Raw genomic sequence first — 12,132 nt, forward strand, 5'->3', positions numbered from 1 at the left:
CCTGCCATTCCCAGCAACAACATGATCCAAATGCAGTCCAGATGTCTCAGCCATCAAGCTTCAATATTTCACTACCGCTGCATTAATCTTATCAAGTGTGTCACAGATCTCTGCTCGATAACATCGCACAGGATTTTAGAAAATCAGTGCCTGCAGCTGACCACAGCTTCATTTGAAACTGATATCACCTCGCAGATTTATGTTGCACATAAATGAATGAAAAGAGGCTGGAAGTCCAAAAATAAAATAGTCTGCATCTATTTAATACTCTGAATCTGAAGGCAAGACTGTTTGTCTTTCAAATATTCATTCAGTTTATAGAAAGCAGAAAATATATGAGGAGCACTTTTCATGTGAAATTACTTGATATTTCCTTAACCAGATGAGGAGAGTAACAAAATACACAGCTCGTGTACTTTAGCACAATTTTGTCTTAAATGTTTTTAGACTTGACACTCTTTCTCTATTTCAGTGGGCAATAATGCAGAAAGTCAATAATAATACAATAATACAGAAAGTCTTACAGGGGACAGTGACCACAAAGGCACTACTTTTACTTCTATGTGTCAGAATTCTTTTTTTTTTAAGGTTGTACTAAAGAAACTAGATTGGGCAGCACGGTGGCGCAGTTAGTGCCTCACAGCAAGAGGGTCCAGGGTTCGATCCCCAGTCCAGGCAGGGCCTTTCTATGTGGAGTTTGTATGTTTTACAATGTGTTCACGTGGGTTTCCTCCGGGTTCTCCGGTTTCCTCCCACCACCAAAACATGTATCCCCCAACCCCGCAGGGTGGTTGTGTCAGGGAGGGCATCCGGCGAAAAAAAATATGCCAAATCAATGTAGGGATTAATCATCCGCTGTGGCGACCCCAAACGGGAGCAGCCGAAAGACGAACAACAACTAAAGAAACTACATTGTTCAGTAAATTTAACATCCAGACAATGAAACAGTTTTCCTGATGCTCTCATCGGTGAGCGGTTTCATTCTAACAAAGAGAAATTAAAGAATATTTCTCATAGATCAATTTTGATGAGGCACTTCACATTGTCTGTAATTCAGGGAAAAATTATTATCACCTTGTGACTTTGCAACCATTTGGGAAATCAGATGCATTTATTAAATTCTGTAATACTTTATTTCTGACACAACAATCTGCAGGCTTATGTTTCTAGACAAGTCTGTAAACAGACATCTTTGTGCCAAAACAGTCTGCTCTACCTGGTGATGAGCTTTAAGTGCATAAAAATGAACACACTTAAATAGAAATTTCATTGAACAACCCTCTCAGGCTCAAAAAGCCATGACATCATCAGTTTCAGTACACTGACAGGAAACGTTTCCCTCATGATACATTCTCCAAATTTAGCATTTAAGAGTCCTCAACAGCAGGTATTATTATTCCTGCAGGACACTGAAACAACTGAACCCAGTAAGAACTGAATGAGAATTAAGTAAGCTAGTTTCACAACCCGCCATTCAGTTTCCTGAGCCGAGTCTGGGATACCAACTATGCCTTCACACGGTGCAAAGACTCTTTTCCTCTCTTAAGAATTCTTGTCCTTGGACTGAAAATCCTGTTTGATGGGTCCTGATTGCGAGGTCCAAAGCCCGTTTCTCTACAGGGCCAAGGCCACACTGGTTTCCCCAGCTCCGGCCTTCCCGGATCAGTCCTCCTCTGAGGAGAGCTGGGCTGCTTCATCGTGAACCTCTCTGTAGGCAGCCATGGGGCCGCTGTCAGGAGTGTAGCTCCCCATAGAGATCTTCAATCCCTCAGACAGTTTCTGGGCCGCCAGCTTGGCCTGCAACTCCTGAAATTAAACACAGAGGAGAAAGTTGACATGAATAGGCTGGTAAACAGAAAACAAGCACATTATTATAAAGCAGCACAGCCACAGCTATTAAACCCTCAACAAAAGTAGGACTGATAATGAGCTTAACAGGCCTCCGTAAGTTGACAACAGCACACTGTTTGACGTTTGGCTCTAAAGTCATTACTTTAGATGAGAAGTGATTCACAGAGACTACGCTGCCTGAATGCTGCCCTCTAGAGCTGAAGGAGGGATCTGATATAGACTCTAATACAATTCAAGCTTGGATTCATAATTAATAAATTCTCCTCAACCAAAGACATTCTTAGTCGACCAACACTCGTACAATTCTGTCAATTAGTGGATTTAATGGACAGATCTTTAAAACTGAGGTTCTCCACAAAGAAGCACCACTTTAAACCTTGCGTTCACCAGAGATGTGCTCATAAGTTTCTTGGAAATAAGTCATTCAGCTAGAAAAAAGCATAAAAAAGGACCAGTTGACTAAAGAAATCTTAGCCGACTAAGACCAAAACGACGATTAGTCGACTAACAGCCTCAATTAATACCACATTTGATTAGATGAGAAAATGGCACTAGTCACCTTTGTAAAAAATAAATTAGTTTGAGATTTTGCATCCAGGTGAAATATCAACACCAACTCACTACTGCCAAATACATTTGTTTGTTGTAATAACATTTCCATAGAAACTGAGAGTTGCTATTTTCATCTATTACACAGAGCTGCAACTAATGATTATTGCTGCCTACTGAGGCTTTTATCGATTAGTTGTTTGGTCTATAAAATGTTAGAAAATGGTGAAAAATTATATCTTGTTCTGTCCACAACTCATAGATATTCAGTTTACTGTCATAGAGGAGTAAGTAACAAAACCAGAAAATATTCACATTTAAGAAGCTGGAATCAGAGAATTGTGACTTTTTTTTCTTAAAAAATTACTCAAACCGATTAATTGATTATCAAAATAGTTGAACATTAGTTCTATAGTTGACTACTAATCAATTAATCGATTAATTGTTGCAGCCCAATCGTGGATGGAATAATTTCAACAGCTGTATGTGCAAATTATACTTTTTACTGGTGATGTTTATATGGCTTTGTTTTTTTTCACAGAAATATTTCACCTTATGTATTTTTAAATGTATTTTGTTTACTGTGTAAAATTAAGGCCGTGTTCAGAACAACTTTGGCACTATGTGAAAAAAACTCTTTCTCCAGTGGTGTCGATGAAGAGGGCTCCGGCACAATAAAGCAGGATCCTGCAAAATAGTTGAACCTGCTCAACTTTTGTTAGACCGCAATGCAATGTCATCCGGCAAGGCTCTGTGGTGGTCAATCAAATATGTGCAAGTGCAAATTAATGATAATTATTTAGAAACGCGACTGTTGGATTTCTATTGTTTATAGTGTGATTGTTAAAAAGATAAAATCATTCTGATAAAACCTCTGTGAGTAACAGAGTAGTAACACCCTTTATCACAATAGAAAACATTTTCTCTGTAAGTACATCGAGAAAGACACAAAAACAAAAACAGTCAAATTCTTTGTAAGTGCACACCAGGTGTGTAATGATACATCGATCTGGAGTACGGTCTAGACCTGCTCTATATGAAAAGCATTTTGAGATAACTGATTTGACGCTGTATAAAAATGAATTGAATTGAATCTTTAAGATGTGCCTTCATTTTGAAATTCCCACTTTATATTTATTATTTTTATTAAAAAGATTGTTTTTCTAAAAGTCTGGAAGAGCCAAGTAATAAAATTGCCAAATCATACTTTAGTTGCGTTTTGTGAGTTAATATAAATGTAACTGATTGTGTTAAATGTGTGTCATATGATATCGACTCATATCAATCGCAGGTCCCTGAATTGAATCAAATCGTACCGTGGCAAATTTTGTGATATCAGCAAATATCGAATCATTGTCTAAAGAAGCGATATAATATTGTATCGTGAAAAACCTTGTGATTTACACCGCTAGTGCACACATACTTTCAAAAGAATGTGTATCTGTTCCTCAAACTGGATCTCCTGGAGCGTGATTTCATGCATTTTTATAACACAGGGCCGGTTTTGGTCTGAACGCCTGCCAAATGTTTGTAATTCACCATAGCATTCAAATGCTCTTACCTCAACATGTGACCGCCCAGCATAATCAGGAGCCTTATACATTTATTCAAGAAAAAATTTGCTTTTGGCAAGTGGAAATTTCTGACCCCGTCAGCCTGCCTTCAGTTTAATGTATCCAGTTGACGTACAGGATAAGTGTGTGTGCAGGACTCGGCCACACTAACCTGCTGCTTCTTGGCTTGTTCCTTCAGGAGGACGGCCGACTCGTCCAGAGACAGCAGCTGGGCCGGACTGTGGTGGAGAGGAGGGAGTCTAGCTGCAGTGATGTCATCCAGGTGTTTTCTGTCCCGCTCCTTCCTGGCCTTAGCAGAGAGCGGTGATGAGCCTTCAGACGACCGGCTGGGTGACGAGGATCCTGATGGAGATATGTCACTTCTGTGGGGCAACCTGGAAACAGTTGGGAGGATGATATTTATTGTTACTGACTGAAAGTGTTTTTGGTATAAATTTTTACAAGAGTAATCATCACATCATGACACAAAGTCTACTCACTGATTTGGTTTGAATTTTTGCTTCCTGGGAGCTGAAGTCATCTCTGTTCTTTCCAGGACAGTTACATAGTGAGGCTGTTTTGGTATCTGCTTTCTGAGAAAGTAATTGTCTCTTGCTGGGCTGTTTGATGGGTCTGTGGACTCTCTACTGAAACCAGTACTAGTTTCAGACAGTCTGACCTGTTCCAAGGCCTCCACAAGGTCACCCTCTTTTGTCTCATCAGAGTTCAGAGAGGCCCCAGCAGCAGCAGCCATCTCCATGGGTTCCCCAGCCGCTGCTCCGGAGGCTAACTGGACCTGTTGCTTGTCTAAAGTGTTGTTTTCCTGCACATGAGCTGAGACAGGTGAGGTCTGCATCTCCTGCACCGCATCGCCTGCAGCAGCCTCACTTTGCCTGTTTTGGTGCGAGGCACGTTGTTGCGAAGTGAAAGCCTGCCGATACTTGGACTGTAACTCTGTCCCCGCAGCAAACCCCAAGCTCTGTCTCTTCTCCTCTTCATCGTGGTGTTCGATGGCCAGGCGCACTTTCTCCGCAAATTCTTTTATCTTTTTCCCTTTGTCAGGAAGACTCTGTAAAAACCTCCTACGGACAACACAAATGCATTATTTGATGCTATATTCAAAACAATAATTCCAGATGGGAGACAAACAAACCAACATTACATGTTTTAATAGATCGACAGATAGATAAAAGTCTCTTTAAGTCTAATATAGAGATGCACCGATTGCAATTTCCGTGGCCAATTTCTGACCTGCTGATTTACTAAGAACTATAATTGACAGCGTACACAAACATTTCTGTAGCTTTTCTTTCATGGAAAATTGATATTCAATCTATGTTCATAATAAAACATTAATTATTAAATAACTTACATTTTCTCCAAAACTGCACCAAGTTACAGGACCTTCTTGTTGTAAAAACCTTGGTTTTAAGGTTGTTCCTCCACAGCAGGTATTACAAATTGACTTCTTCACTCACGCTGAAGAACGTCCACACCAACGACATGATGTGTGAGTGGCTGTGACGTTACTGTCTGTGCCGCCACATAAAACCATCATGCAAGCACGTGTGTAAATTTGACCGGTAATAAATCGGATATATGAGACTGATCGGCCGGTCACTGTTCATGGCCGATCAACTGACAACTGGCCAGTTTCAACCAGTGGCCGATCGATAGGTGCATCTCTAACCTACTAAAGAATGACCACCATTCTTCAAAAAGTAAAAATTATTTTGTTGTTTTGATGATGGTGGTGGAGTCACTCCAAACTCTCCCATAGGTGTTCAGTTGGGTTGATGTAGCATTTGATTCACCTAATTTTCTTATTCATGAAACCATTCACTTACCTTGTATGAAATTATTTGCATTTCTTATGTTTCTCCATTCATTTGGTCAGCTTTTTTTTCTTTTTCACCCATCTGTATTTTGGCTTAAATTATGTCACGTCGCAACCAACATTCAAATTGTTGTATAATCATACTAGTATTGCATATTCTCCTGCTATCTGATATCTGATACTGCTGTATAAGAACAATATTATTATATATTGCTGACATGTTTGACATATAAGTCACATTTGAAACCGACTTGACATCTTTGTGTACATTTTAAAGGAAAAAACTAATCATCATAGCACATTGAACAAAACTCAATTTAAAGCTACAACCAGAGAGGTAATAAGTCAAATTTGAGTCTAGCTATGTTGTAGCAGAGTGGTAGTATAGGCTCTGCATCATAAACATAGCACATTTCTGCCATCAGTTAGTCCAAAAAGGACTGAGATAAACTTGTAGACCTCATCACCAACCAGTAAATGTACATATGACAGAGCCTTGAGCTTATCTACAACAATATTTTAGTTCATATTATTAAACATATATAGATAATTGTAGATTTGTGCTTTGTAAACATATATTGTAGGGAGAGCAGATATCTTGTATCGTAAATTCGTGAGCCTGGTTTGATAGCTCGGGACTTATGCCTTTTTCTATCCATAGGCAATCATTGGAGGGAGGAGAGAGGAGATGGAGGAGCCAAGTTGGTGTTGAGGCAGCATAGCCCATGCCTGGCCAGTTGAGGAGTTTTGGTTTTTTTTTTTCTTTTCCTGTTTTTTATATACAGTGCCGTGAAAAAGTATTTGCCCCCTTCTTGATTTCTTATTTTTTTGCATATTTGTCACACTTAAATGTTTCAGATCATCAAACAAATTTTGATATTAGACAAAGATAACCCAAGTAAACACAAAATGCAGTTTTTAAATGATGATTTTAATTTATTAGGGGAAGAAATATATCCAAACCTGCCTGGCCCTATGTGAAAAAGTAATTGCCCCCTAAACCTAATAACTGGTTGCGCCACCTTTGGCGGCAATAACTGCAATCAAGCGTTTGCGATAACTGGCAATGAGTCTTTACCATCGCTGTGGAGGAATTTTGGCCCACTCTTCTTTGCAGAATTGTTTTAATTCAGCCACACTGGAGGGTTTTCGAGCATGAACGGCCTGTTTAAGGTCATGCCACAGCATCTCAATCGGATTTAAGTCCGGACTTTGACTAGGCCACTCCAAAACCTTCATTTTGTTTTTTTTAAGCCATTCAGAGGTGGACTTGCTGGTGTGTTTCGGATCATTGTCCTAATGCATAACCCAAGTGTGCTTGAGCTTGAGGTCACGAACTGATGGCCGGACATTCTCCTTCAGGATTTTCTGGTAGAGAGCAGAATTCATGGTTCCATCAATTATGGCAAGTCGTCCGGGTCCTGAAGCAGCAAAGCAGCCCCAGACCATCACATTACCACCACCATGTTTGACTGTTGGTATGATGTTCTTTTTATGAAATGCTGTGTTAGTTTTACGCCAGATGTAACGGGACGCACACCTTCCAAAAAGTTCAACTTTTGTCTCATCAGTCCACAGAATATTTCCCCAAAAGTCTTGGGGATCATCAAGATGTTTTTTTGGCAAAAGTGAGACGAGCCTTTGTGTTCTTTTTGGTCAGCGGTTTTCGCCTTGGAACTCTCCCATGGATGCCATTTTTGCCCAGTCTCTTTCTTATTGTTGAATTGTGAACACTGACCTTAATTGAGTCAAGTGAGGCCTGCAGTTCTTAAGATGTTGTTCTGGGTTCTTTTGTGACCTCCTGGATGAGTCATCGATGCGCTCTTGGAGTAATTCTGGCAGGCCGGCCACTCCTGGGAAGGTTCACCACTGTTCAAGCTTTCTCCATTTGTGGATAATGGCTCTCACTGTGGTTTGCTGGAGTCCCAAAGCCTTAGGAATGGCTTTGTAACCCTTTCTAGACTGATAGATGTCAATGACTTTGTTTCTCATCTGTTCCTGAATTTCTTTCGATCGCGGCATGATGTGCTGCTTTTTGAGATCTTGTAGCCTACTCAACTTTGTCAAACAGGTTCTATTTAAGTGATTTCTTGATTGAACAGGTCTGGCCTGGGTGTGGCTAGTGAAATTGAACTCAGCTTTCCAAAACACGTGGTTGATCACAGTTAATTCATGATTTAACAAGGGGGGGCAATTACTTTTTCACATAGGGCCAGATAAGTTTGGATAGCTTTTTCCCTTAATAAATGAAATCATTATTTAAAAACTTCATTTTGTGTTTACTTGGGTTATCTTTGTCTTACATTAAAATTTGTTTAATGATCTGAAACATTAAAGTGTGACAAATATGCAAAAAAAATAAGAAATCAGGAAGGGGGCAAATACTTTTTCACGGCACTGTATATATATATTTTCTTTTTTTCCCCTCTTTTTCCCCTTCTTTTCCTCATAAGAAAATAAAATAAAATCAAAGAAAGAAGGGAAGAAAGAAAGAAAGAAAGAAAGAAAGAAAGAAAAGAAAACTTTAAAAAAGCCAACATGACTGGGCAAGATCAATATCATGTGACTGTGTCAGTGTGCGTGCTTGAGATGGGTGGGGTTGGCTGTCAGTTGGGTGCAAATCAAATTAATGCAAGATTAAAAAGAATAAGATAAAATAACGTAAAACAAATATAAATAGGTAGATAGATAGAAGTAAAATAATGATGGATAAAAGGATGGTGTTTAATAGGGTGATGGCTAAAAAGATGATGTTTTAAAAGAGAATAATGTATAAAGAGGATGAAGTGGTTGTGTGTGGTGTGTGGACTGTAACTGGAGTTAAATGTAGTCATGGGTTAATATTGGTGGGGGTTTGATAGTTATGGTGGTTTGTTTTGGATTATTATGAAGAGGGGAGTTCTTGTCTTGTTCTCAGACATGTTGTCCTCTCCTGATGGACAACAATACATCAGTGTATCTTTAGCTGAGTCAGGGTGGAGCTGCTCTCATAACAACTCATCAGACTTTAGTTGTGTGTCACACTGTGACTACAACATCCTACATCCTGGGTCTAATAGTGTGGTCTTACTTGTTAGAGAGGATCTTCTCCTGTCGCTGGAGCAGTTCTTGTAGCTCCTCTCTGCTGCGTTGTCTCAGGTCTCCCACTTGTCCCTGGCGCTCTGTCCCCGACGAGGACATGTCTGTTACCTAGTGACAGCTAGCTACAGATAGCTACATGTAGCTACAGATAGCTAACAGTCATCCACTAACACCGTGAACTAGATAACGTCTCAGTTTAACGCGCTAATGTTACACACAAACTGTACTCACATGTTAACCGACTCAAAGCTTTACTTGTTAGCTGACTCTGGTGTAGTTAGAGCGTTTATAAACCTCTAAAGGAGACAGCTTCACTTCTTCAACACATGAGACAACAACATTTCAAAGTCTTCTTCTCCTTCTTCGTGAGCGGAAGTGAAACATGTGAGGTGTCTCTCTAGCGCCCACCGCCCCCACTGGTCAGAGCAGGGTACTGCACCTCTGCTTCATGTCACAGCCACTGGAGGTGATTTGCTGCCCCCTGCAGGTCAAATGTAGTCATCAGCAGCAAGTTTAGATTTCAAGGAGTTGTGTGTAATTTTCAAAGGTGTATAACCTGTAAGATTTATGTATTTTCAGAGGGCTATAGCATATAACATTTATTCATCATTGTATGCAATAGTTGTTATTTAATAGAGATTTGATTTAATATTTAATTTACTAGAAATACAGCTACCAGAAGAATACGCGCCCAACTCCACTCTAGTGATGGGAATTTTTAGTGAACCAGATCATTTGGCTCAGCTCACCAAGAAGAGCCGGCTCTTTCGGCTCCCAAACGGCTCTTCATTTTACCACTTCTGCCTTTTATAATTCAGCCAAATTTAGAACGGTTTTGACTTATGATTAGTATGTGTGCACATATATCACTTAAATTATTCAATATAATCATACTAAACCTTATAATTTCCAGAATACCATACTTTTACATGCTGCTTCGTTTCCGACTGTCACTCATCTTGTCTGCTATTCGCGCACCGCACTCCCCTCTCTCTCTTTCTGTCCTCCTATCCCTCCTGCTCTGTACCTGTAGACCGTCAGCGCGCCGTGCAACTCTGCCCCTCCCTGCTTGATGGTGTGATTCTTGTCTGTCATCACCTGATTGGTCGCACGGACATCATTAACACAACATTCAGTCACAGTCAGTGACCCGTGGCGAGAAGATCATTCTATCATACTACCTTGAATTAATTAAAGAAAGAAGAAAAGAAAAAACGTCTCTCGGACGGGAGCCGGCTCTTATTGTTCACTTAAAAGAACCGGCTCTTTGAAACGGCTCGTTTGCGACCGACACATCACTAGTTTAGATTCAAAGAGTTGTGTGTAATCTTCTGACAGTTCTTTATATAAGATATTTCTTTGTTCTCTTTCTTCTAATCAATGCAGTGAGTCTGAACAGGCTTCAGAGTGTCAGATTTTCCATAGCAGCATTTCAGTCCGGATGTTCCCCAACCACTCTGCCAACCCATTTGTCATTGAGCGCAACAAACAATGACCCCAACTTCAACCAAGAGGTTACAGCTGTGTCCTTTCTAGCCCCTCTCAAGAGTTCAAAGTCAGTTCAACGTTTGGCTGCAGCTGCACAGTTGGAATTAAATCTCAGTAGACTTATTCTCAATTGATATCTTATATATATATCTTTTTAGTTGTGCAGGGTGGTGCAGTGGTTAGCACTACTGCACAGCAAGAGGGTCACAGGTTTTTTCGTGGGTTTTCTCCGGGTTCTCCGGCTTCCTCCCACAGTCCAAAGACATGCAGGTTAGGTTAATTGTTGACTCTAAATTGCCCGTAGGGGTGAATGGTTGTCTGTCTCTATGTGTCAGCCCTGTGATAGACTGGCAACCTGTCCAGGGTGTGCCCCGCCTTCACCCAATGTCAGCTGGAATCAGTTCCAGGCAGATAATGGATGGATGGATGGATGGATGGATATGTCTTTTTAAATATATCTTTTTATTTGATTATTAAGTTGCAACTCTCTCTCTTCTTGAATGCATGTATTAGGCATTTATTTCCCATGTGTACCAAGTCAGGTCTCACCAGACACTGTGAAACATTGATGGCTCTCTTACATTTTGTAGTTTTCTCCACAAGTACCCCCATTCTCTCTTCTAATCAAAATCCCACAAGCTAATAAAAACAGGTTAAACATGTGTTCTTCATGATAGTGCGAACTGAAGCACAGGATTGAATGAACTTTACTGATAATATCACTGACTGCACACTTTAGATTTTGTCCTTGTAATCCTGATCCTAAATCTGCCAAATGTCTCTTTTTTATCTCTTTGTTTTAATGTACTAAACACAGCTTTGGAGATGTTGGAGAGCTTTTTTGGTCAATCTACAAATTTTCTTGCAACAACACTGATATGAACAAATTATTGCAACACCATGTCTTGCCTCACTCTGAATTAGTCTATCTTCATTGCACAACATGTAAAAATTACAATAACAAATAATATTTGGTTTAGTGAAATAGCTGAGTTTTTACCAGGTGTTACAGGTTCGCATTGTGAAGCTTATGTATATAATTTACTGCAAGGATTCTCAAACGTTTTGGGGCCAAGGACCCCTTTCAGGGGAGAAAGTTTTCCATGTACCCCCTCATAATCGTAACACCGATTAAGCATAACGCTTACTATCATTTGTACTCTTAGAGGTCATTGGAACTATTTGTATTCTAAAACTTTTCAACCTAAATACTTCAGACCTGTTTCTGTTTAGTGATAAACAGAAACACATTTCAATTTGAATCATGTTACGATAAGATGAGATAATCCTTTATTTCTCCAACAGCTGGGAAATTTGCAATGTTATTGAATGTTATACCACATATATACCTTTAAACAGAGGGCGATTTTATTCAGATTGCATTTAGACTAAACTTGACAGCATTTATAGCGTTTATTACATTTCAAGTAATTGATCTTAAAAAATTTCAGAAAATGAACAGTAGCAGGACAGGAATAGTCCTAATAAATCCAGATGTATCAATTTACCAGTCTAAAGCTGACTTTCAGACTTTATTGCTGTGTCACAACCATATCAAACTTTCTATTGGCCCAATGCTAACGTGGCTGGGAGTAATGACACAATATGCTTGTTTCCCCATCTGTAGATATGGACTTTTTTAAAGATACAGCACAGTTTTATAATTTACAGCAAATTATTTCACGATCAGAATCACTGATTTACTGTTAATCATCTGAAATCTTCCTACTATACATTAGACAGTTCCTATAGACACTGAGATTTTCATTTACA

The 12,132-nt window shown here is 39.6% G+C and overlaps 1 protein-coding gene across 1 annotated transcript; it reads right to left on the minus strand.

Moving 5' to 3' along the window:
- Positions 1-247: 247 nt before the first annotated feature.
- On the minus strand, positions 248-9,265 carry polr2m (RNA polymerase II subunit M). The gene is made up of 4 exons (XM_037749756.1): positions 8,861-9,265; positions 4,454-5,035; positions 4,126-4,348; positions 248-1,806 (listed from the first exon to the last, which is right to left on the minus strand). Exons 1-4 carry the CDS (start codon positions 8,968-8,970, stop codon positions 1,663-1,665), a joined length of 1,059 nt encoding a protein of 352 aa, XP_037605684.1. The 5' UTR covers positions 8,971-9,265; the 3' UTR covers positions 248-1,662.
- Between the last annotated feature and the right edge of the window lie 2,867 nt (positions 9,266-12,132).

This window comes from Sebastes umbrosus, chromosome 2 (assembly GCF_015220745.1).
Source record: "Sebastes umbrosus isolate fSebUmb1 chromosome 2, fSebUmb1.pri, whole genome shotgun sequence".
Taxonomy (NCBI): Eukaryota; Metazoa; Chordata; class Actinopteri; order Perciformes; family Sebastidae; genus Sebastes; species Sebastes umbrosus.

Bases quoted from the DNA above. Each gene is read 5' to 3' on its own strand.
- polr2m (XM_037749756.1), bottom strand. From the start codon at position 8,970: ATGTCCTCGTCGGGGACAGAGCGCCAGGGACAAGTGGGAGACCTGAGA. The intron at 4,349-4,453 runs GTGAGTAGACTT...AACTGTTTCCAG, and splicing joins CAAAAATTCAAACCAAATCA to GTTGCCCCACAGAAGTGACA. The intron at 1,807-4,125 runs GTTAGTGTGGCC...GTTTAATTTCAG, and splicing joins AACAAGCCAAGAAGCAGCAG to GAGTTGCAGGCCAAGCTGGC.